The sequence below is a fragment of the Nicotiana sylvestris genome, chromosome 2 (assembly GCF_000393655.2).
Source record: "Nicotiana sylvestris chromosome 2, ASM39365v2, whole genome shotgun sequence".
NCBI lineage: Eukaryota > Viridiplantae > Streptophyta > Magnoliopsida > Solanales > Solanaceae > Nicotiana > Nicotiana sylvestris.
This window is the reverse complement of record NC_091058.1, coordinates 180,846,873-180,855,995: the sequence shown is the minus strand read 5'-3', so window position 1 is coordinate 180,855,995 and position 9,123 is coordinate 180,846,873. Positions and strand designations below refer to the sequence as shown.

Here is a 9,123-nt window from a genome sequence, read left to right as displayed (position 1 = left end):
TGGTGGATTATTTCCTACAGGCCTTAGAACCTACTTACTATGGCCATCTTGTCTCAGATATAGGAAAATCCTTCAATGAAGTAGTGAAAATGGGAGGTATGGTAGAAAAGGGGCTCAAGTCGAATAAAATCATGAGCTATTCGGCTATTAAGGCGACCACTCAGGCTATTCAGGGTGGCATAGGAGGAATTGGGAAAAAGAAGAGAGAGGACGTAGCAATGGTTGATTCAGGAACTTGGTTCGGACCCATAAGCTCATCTCACCACTATAATCAGCCTCGACCCCACAACCAAAGTTACCCTCATAGCCCATATAATCCACACCAACACTATTACCCCCCACCGGAACTTCATTGTTCTGTCCACCATGCCCAAACATACAACCAACCTCCCACCCATGTGCAATGGCGTGTGCCCATTTCCCAAAACACTTTTCCACCCCTACGAGCCTACCGAAACCCTCTTGGACCAAGTTTCCGGCCTAATAAAGCATTTAAGGATGAAAGGTTGTATAAAAAGAAAACGTTTACTCCATTGGGAGAGTCATATACCGGTATATTTCACAGGCTAAGACAACTGGACATGCTGAGGCCGATACAGTCCAAATTGCCAAATCCTCCCCCGAAAAATGTTGATTATTCCGTGAGCTGTGAGTATTGTTCTGGGACTCCAAGTCATGACATAGAGAAGTGCTGGCACTTAAAAAGTGCTATACAGGAGCTTGTTGATACCAATTGGATTGAAGTTCAAGCTCCCGAGGCACCCAATATCAACCGGAATCTGATGCTAGCCTATCAGGAGGCAAATATGATTGAAATAGTTCATGAGGGAGGGGAGCCTAGGAAGCCTTCACAGACCATCATGATGATTCGGTCCAGTGGGGTCAAGACAGTTGAATAATCAACAAGTGAGAAATTAGTGCTCAAGTCAAGCGAAAGGAGTAATGAACCATCCGTAATAGTTAAGAAGGGGTCTTCAAGTGATATTATAGCAAAGCAAGAAAGGATGAAAGTGGTTGTGCCAGGAGTGGCAAGCAAACCTGTCGTAATCATGGAGGGTGCCCGCACAGATCATGTCATTATCAAGCCGGTAACCCAATTACCAATAGTCAATAGCAGGGCTATTCCATGGAATTACGAACGGGTGACAGTGACTTACAAAGGGAAAGAAATCAAAGAAGAATTTTGCGAAACCCAGGGTTTGACTCGCTCGGGAAGCTGTTTTGCCCCCGAGAAGTTGAGAAAAGCTAAGATCTCCAAAGATAACCCAGTTCTAGTAAAGAATGTTGTAACTGAAGAAGAGGCAGAGGAATTCTTGAGGAAGATAAAGGTGCAAGACTATTCTATCGTGGAACAATTAAGGAAGACGCCTGCTCAAATTTCACTATTGTCATTGTTAATACACTTAGACGAGCGCCGTCAAGCTTTAATGAAAATCTTGAATGAGGCTCACGTTCCGGATAAAATCACCGTGAACTATCTCGAAAAGATAGCCAACAAGATCTTTGAAGTGAACAGAGTCACTTGTTCTGATGATGAATTGCCCGTAGAGGGTACTGAGCATAACAGAGCCGTTTACCTTACGGTGAAATGTGAGAACTCCGTGGTTACCCAGGTATTGGTCGATAATGGTTCAAGTGCAAACATCTGCCCTCTCTCCACTCTGAGTAAGTTGAAAGTGGAAGATGAGAGGATTCATAAGAATAGTATCTGTGTCCGGGGATTTGATGGAAGAGACAAAGATTCAGTTGGGGATATATTGCTAGAGCTGAAGATAGGGCCAGTTGAATTCACAATGGAATTCCAAGTGCTGGATATAGTTGTTTCCTACAATCTGCTGTTAGGTCGACTGTGGATTCACGCCGCTAAAGCAGTCCCATCAACACTACACTAGGTGGTCAAATTTGAATGGGATAGACAGGAAATAGTTGTGCATGGTGAAGACAATTTATGCGCTCACAGCGATGCCATTGTACCGTTCATTGAAATGGAAGATGACAAGGGACCGTGGGTCTACCAAATTTTTGACACGATGTTGGTAGAGAAAGTTCCAGAGGGGAAATATATTCCTAATCCGAAGATAACCACCGCATCAGTCATGGTGGCCTATGAGATGTTGAAGAATGATTTTGTACTTGGTAAAGGTTTGGGCTCATCTTTGCAAGGCATCATACAGCCGGTGTCTCTTCCTGAAAACTTGGGAACATTTGGTCTGGGATTCAAGCCCACTACCACAGACATAAGAAGAGCCAAAAAGTTAAAACATAGGGCATGGGTCCTTCCAAAGCCAGTCCCACGTCTCTCCAGATCATTTGTCAAGTCCGGTACCAAAAAACGTCCTGTAACAACAATTCCCAGTCCTGTGATTGATCTTGATAAGGAGTTAATTGAAAGATTTGAGAAGTTGTTCGACAGTGTGAACATGGTGGAAAGTAGTAAAGGTTCTAGCAATGCAGAAATTCAATTCGTCGGGCCAAAAACGAAGCTTAACAATTGGAAGACTACTCCTCTCCCCACTCGGAAGGAGTTTTGGTAGTTTGTTTTGATTTTCCTTCCGTTTGTCAGGTTTATTCCGGGGTTGTAATCAAGATTTTTATCTTTCGGTCTATTTGAGTGTGCAAACCTTGTTATCTTTTATCCTTCAATAAAATGCAATTTCCCTTCTTTATCATTCCTGATAGTTTTCTTTTTTGTTTTTCTTTTCTTTTCTGTACAGTTCCTTTTACGCTGGTTCTAATGATATGGCATGCGTGAGGAATCCTCAGCCTAGTCTTAAAAATCAATCTGATTCTGAAATAATAATTCAAGAAGTAGAGTGTGATGACAAATCAGAATATGATGAGGATGAGGCCTTTGAAGAGACTAGTAAGGAATTAAATCACTTTGAAGGAAAACCTAAACCCAACCTGAATGATACTGAAGCTATCAATTTAGGGGACACAGATAATATCAAAGAAATTAAAATAAGAATCCACCTTGAACTAAAGATCAAGGAAGAGATAATCAAAGCACTGATTGAATATAAAGATGTTTTTGCATGGTCATATGATGACATGCTGGGTTTAAGCACTGATTTAGTGATCCACAAATTACCTACTGACCCGGCATTCCCTCCCGTCAAGCAAAAATTGAGAAAGTTCAAAACTGATATGAGTGTGAAGATTAAGGAAGAAATCATCAAGCAATTGGATGCCAAGGTCATTCGTGTCACACGATATCCAATTTGGTTAGCTAATATTGTGCCAGTACCAAAGAAGGACAGCAAGATCAGAGTATGCATTGATTACTGCAATCTCAACAACGCAAGTCCAAAGGATAATTTTCCACTACCTAACATCCATATTTTGATCGATAATTGCACCAAGCGTGAGATTGGATCTTTTGTGGATTGCTATGCAGGGTATCATCAGATTTTAATGGATAAGGAAGATGCAGAAAAGACGGCGTTCATCATGCCATGGGGAACTTATTGCTATCGAGTGATGTCGTTTGGTTTGAAAAACATTGGGGCAACTTACATGAGGGCAATGACTACTGTGTTTCATGATATGATACACAAGGAAATTGAGGTTTACGTGGATGATGTGATCATAAAATCAAAGCAGCAGGACGATCACATCGGAGATTTGAGGAAATTCTTCCAGAGACTTCGCAGGTACAACCTCAAGCTTAACCCTGCCAAGTGAGCAATTGGCATTCCATCCTGAAATCTGTTGGGATTCATAGTCAGTCGGCGAGGCATTGAATTGGACCCATCAAAGATCAAAGCTATCCAAGAGTTGCCACTTCCAAGGAACAAGACGGAGGTGATGAGTCTGTTAGGGAGGTTGAACTACATCAGCAGGTTTATTGCTCAGCTCACAACAACTTGTGAGCCTATTTTGAAGTTGCTGAAGAAGGATGTTGCGGTCGAGTGGACTGAAGAGTGTCAAGAAGCATTTGAAAAGATAAAAGGGTACTTGTCAAACCCACCTATGTTGGTCCCACCGGAACCAGGGAGACCTTTGATTCTTTACTTGATAGTCCTGGAAAATTCATTTGGTTGTGTATTGGGTCAGCATGACATCACGGGCAGGAAGGAACAAGCCATCTACTATCTTAGCAAGAAGTTCACGACTTATGAGGTTAAGTACACTCACCTGGAAAGGACATGTTGCGCCCTAACTTGGGTAGCACAGAAATTGAAACATTATTTGTCATCCTACACTACTTACCTCATTTCGTGCTTGGATCCGTTGAAATATATCTTTCAAAAGCCTATGCCCACAGGGAGACTTGCGAAGTGGCAGAGTTTTCTCACAGAGTTTGACATCGTCTACGTGACTTGGACCGTAATGAAAGCCCAAGCGTTGACCGATCATTTGGCCAAAGACCCGGTCGATGAAGAATACGAGCCATTGAGGACTTATTTTCCCGATGAAGAGGTGATGCATATTGACGAACTGGAGCAGACTGAAAAACTAGGTTGGAAACTTTTCTTTGATGGGGCTGCTAACATGAAAGGAGTTGGAATATGAGCCATGATTATTTCTGAAATAGTGCATCACTCTCCTGTTACGGCTCAGCTTCGTTTTTATTGCACCAACAATATGGCTAAGTATGAAGCATGCATTTTGGGTTTAAGGCTAGCTGCATACATGGATGTCCAGGAAGTCTTGGTCTTGGGAGACTCGGATCTTCTGGTACATCAAATTCAAGGAGAATATGAAACACGAGATTTGAAGCTCATACCGTACCGACAATGTTTGCATGATCTTTGTCAACAGTTTTGATCAGTGGAGTTTAGGCATATTCCAAGGGTCTATAATGAGGTTGCCGATGGTTTGGCTACTTTGGCATCAATGTTGCACCATCCGGACGAAGCTTATGTCGATCCTCTGCATATTCAAGTCCGAGATCAGCATGCTTACTGTAATATGGTAGAAGAAGAACTTGATGGTGAACTGTGGTTCCACGATATCAAGGAGTACATCAGAATGGGGATATATCAAGTGCAAGCCACGGGGGATCAAAAAAGAACAATTCGATGGTTGGCAAGTGGAGTTTTCTTCAGTGGAGGAGTTTTGTATAAAAGAATACCAGACCATGGATTGTTAAGATGCATAGATAATAGACAAGCTACGGCTGTCATGTCCGAAGTACATTCGTGAGTCTGCGAACCACATATGAGCAGATATGTGTTGGCGAAGAAAATTTTCCGAGCAAGTTATTATTAGCTCACCATGGAGCGAGATTGTATTAGTTTTGTGTGCAAATGTCATCAGTACCAGATACACGGAGATTTGATTCATTCTCCACCATCACAATTGCACACAATGTTAGCACCATGGCCCTTCGTTGCTTGGGGCATGGATGTCATTGGACCAATTGAGCCAACAACATCCAATGGGCACAGATTCATTCTGGTAGCCTTTGATTATTTCACCAAATGGGTTGAGGCCAAAACTTTCAAGTTCGTAACCAAGAAGGCAGTGGTCGATTGTTCACTCAAATATCACCTGTCGATTTGGGATACCAAGGTGATCGTCACAGATAATGGTGCTAATCTTAACAGTAACTTGATGAAAGAGGTATGTCAACAATTTAAGATTACGCATCGCAATTCCAACCAATATCGCCCCAAGGCGAATGGAGTAGTCGAGGAAGCCAACAAGAACATAAAGAAGATACTTCAGAAAATGGTAGAAGGTTCCAGGCAATGGCATGAAAAATTATCATTCGCATTGTTAGGTTATCGCACCACTGTTCGCACTTCAGTAGGCGCAACTCCTTATTTGTTGGTATATGGCACTGAAGCAGTGATACCTGCGGAAGTTGAAATCTCGTCCATTCGGATTGTTGCTGAGGCCGAAATTTATGATGATGAGTGGGTCAAAACCCGTTTGGAGCAGTTAAGTTTAATTGATGAGAAAAGATTGGCAGCAGTGTGTCATGGTCAGTTATATCAAAAGAGAATGGCAAGAGCGTACAACAAAAAGGCGTGTCCCCGAAAGTTTGAAGTGGGTCAGCAGGTATTAAAGCGCATCCTTCCATACCAGGCTGAGGCGAAAGGCAAGTTCCCCCCAAATTAGCAAGGGCCGTTCATTGTGACAAGAGTGTTGTCCAACGGTGCTTTGTATCTAACAGATATCGAAGGCAAATGTGTAAACATGGCTATCAATTCTGATGCAGTCAAGAGATATTATGTATGATTTCTTTGGTTCAATTGTTGATTGTCTGTACTTGGCATTGTTTCGAAGATTGGATTGACGAAGGCAATTTATTCTGCTATCTAAATACTCTACCCTTTGTTTTCCCTTTTTGAGCCTTATTTATTTTATTTCATACCCCTCTTTTGGAATCAATAATGAAAAAGAGAGAAAAGAAAAGAAAAGAAAAGAAAAGAAAAGAAGCGAAAAGAGAGTACAAAAAAACAAAGAAATTCAGGTGTGAACTACGTTTGACCTGATTTTTGTTAAGGATACGTAGGCAGCTTCCAGGCTCGGTCATATCAAAATAAAAATAAAAAAATCCCCAAGCAAGAAACTGGGGCAAAAGTTGTGATTGTGGTTAGAAATCAGATTCCAAAAGTTGTAATTTTGAACCCATCTAAGCTATTTTGAGCCTTTTTGATACCCTTTTCTTTCCAAACATATCCAAGAGCCCGCATTATTATCCAAAGAAAGACCTCCCGATCAGTCTTCGAGAGATGCCAAGTCAAGCAAGTAAAGAGGATTCATATCAGGGGCAACACTCCAGTTTAAGCAAGAGAAATCAAAAAATGAGAGAGTCTTATTGGTGAAAACCCTCGTGGGCACCATGAGGCGACGAAAGTTGAGAGAAAGTTAAAATGAGAGAGTCTTATTGGTGAAAACCTTCACGGGTACCGTGAGGCAACAAGAAATTGAGGAATGAACAAATGAGAGAGGTTTGTCAGTGAAAACCCTTCAGGGCACTGCAAGCCGAACAAGGTCCATAAGTTGGCGGAAGGTAAAAATTGGGTTGTGGAGATCATGGAGCACAAAGTAAAATAATTGGAAAAGTGATTGGTTAAATATACTGGGTTGATTAATCCAAAATGCATACCATGATTATTGGTGCCAGTTACTTCATTCAGATAAGTTTCTTTTACTCTCTCCAACAGTCATCCAAATTGGATTTTCTTCTTTATTCTTAATTCTCAAAATCGACGCATTTCATTGTTGTTAATTTTACTCCTCTAAAGCTCTTCCAATGTTAGCCTTGTTTCAACAAATAAGAAGGAATTTCAAAGTTTACTACCAGTTTCAAAATTGCACAAAGAAAAATGCGGTTAGGACATGCCAGAGATAGTGTGATGAAACGTGGGACATAGAGTGTAAGCAAAAGTTAAATCGGTGAAATGGTTCAGCAATGTCGCAGGAGATGTAAAGGCCAGAAATGAAAAACAATGGTTGGGGTGTAGAGCACTCAGATCATCTAGGGTCCTAGGGTTAAGGATCAATCAGAAGGTCAAAAAATTCTCGACCTGCTCAAGGCAGCCAGTCAAAGAAAAGCATGGCAAAGGAAGAACCACCTTCAGCAAGAATGCCACAACTAACTACCACGTTTTAAACTGACAAGATTTTCTTTGATTTGAAACAGGGGCAAAGATGGCGTTTGTTTCGGAGAAATCCTCCGTAAGGAAAACAAGTACCAAGCAGGTTTGATCGCAAAATTCTCAGGACCCTCCTAGAAAATGGGACCTAGTTTAAAATCCAAAACAATCATGAGTAGTAAAATACAGCATAAATGTACCTCAAAGGAATATAAGTTGGCTTCAAAGTTTGCATGTTTGAGATAGGATTCAATTAGGAGTTTTCAGGACCGTCCTGAATAATGAGACCTAGCTTTAAGAATTCTATTAGGTAACAAGATTTAGCGTAAGTTCTGCTGCAAGGGAGTATAATTTAACCTTAAAATTGTCACTCTTAAGATAAAACTTGATTTTGATTTTCAGGACCCTCATGGATAATGAGATGAGTTTTAAGACTGTCTTAGATAACAAGATTCAACAGAAGTCATAACCTTAAAAAATATAATATAGCTTTGAAACAAGCATTTTACTAGAAGACCCTCCTAGGTAATGGGATCTAGCTTTCAAATTCTTATAGATATTTGGTAGCATGATTCAATTAACACTCACAGATATGCCCAGCTACCAAGTTGGGGCAGAAAATTTTCTTTTGTTTTGTCTATTTTATAGAAGTCAGGTGTCCATTTGAAGAACAGGGAAGGACAACACTAGTTTCAAAGAATAGAAAGTAGTTCATACCAATGAAATCAGGCACCCACTTGGAGAAACAAGGGAGGACAAGTCAAAGAAAAGTAGTTTCAAGAAAAAGACAGTTCAAGTCAAGCAATCAGGTGCCTACCTGGAGAGCTAGGGAATACAATTCGAGTTTCGGCAGTCAGGCGCCCACCTGGAGAGCAAGGGAATACAATTCAAGTTTCAACAATCAGGCACCTACCTGGAGAGCAAGAGAATACAATTAAAGTTTCAGCAGTCAGGCGTCCACCTAGAGAGCAAGGGAATACAATTCAAGTTTCAACAATCAGGCACCCACCTGGAGAGCAAGGGAATACAATTCAAGTTTCAGCAATCAGACGCCCACCTGGAGAGCAAGGGAATACGATTCAAGTTTCAGCATCCAAGCGACCACCTGGAGAGCAAGGGAATACAATTCAAGTTTCAATAGTCAGGAGCCCACTTGGAGAATGAAGGGAAGAAGCAATTCAAGTGTTGGTAATCAGGAGCCTGCCTGGAGAACGAAGGGAAGAAGCAGTTTGAGTGTTGGTAATCAGGAGACCGCCTGGAGAACGAAGGGAAGCAGTTTAAATGTTGGTAATCAGGAGCCCGCCTGGAGAATGAAGGGAAGAAGCAATTCAAGTTCGGCACTCAAGAGACCGCCTGGAGAACAGAGGGAAGACAACAATGGTCAAAGGAAGACAATTCAAGTTTCAAGGGGAAAATAATTCGAGTTTCATAGGAAAGAAACACAATTCAAGTATTGGTAATTAGGAACCCACATGAAGAACCAAGGAAAGGCAATAGCAGTCAAAGGAAGATGGTTAAGGTTCAACAATCAGATACCCGCCTAAAAAAACAAAGGGAAATCACTTCAGAA

The 9,123-nt window shown here is 41.3% G+C and overlaps 1 protein-coding gene across 1 annotated transcript; it reads left to right on the top strand.

The window, feature by feature from the left end:
* Window positions 1-1,049: 1,049 nt before the first annotated feature.
* LOC138886024 (uncharacterized) lies at window positions 1,050-4,515 on the top strand. Its single transcript, XM_070167045.1, has 5 exons — window positions 1,050-1,837; window positions 1,961-2,439; window positions 2,933-3,398; window positions 3,729-3,978; window positions 4,255-4,515. Exons 1-5 carry the CDS (start codon window positions 1,050-1,052, stop codon window positions 4,513-4,515), a joined length of 2,244 nt encoding a protein of 747 aa, XP_070023146.1.
* Window positions 4,516-9,123: the final 4,608 nt, after the last annotated feature.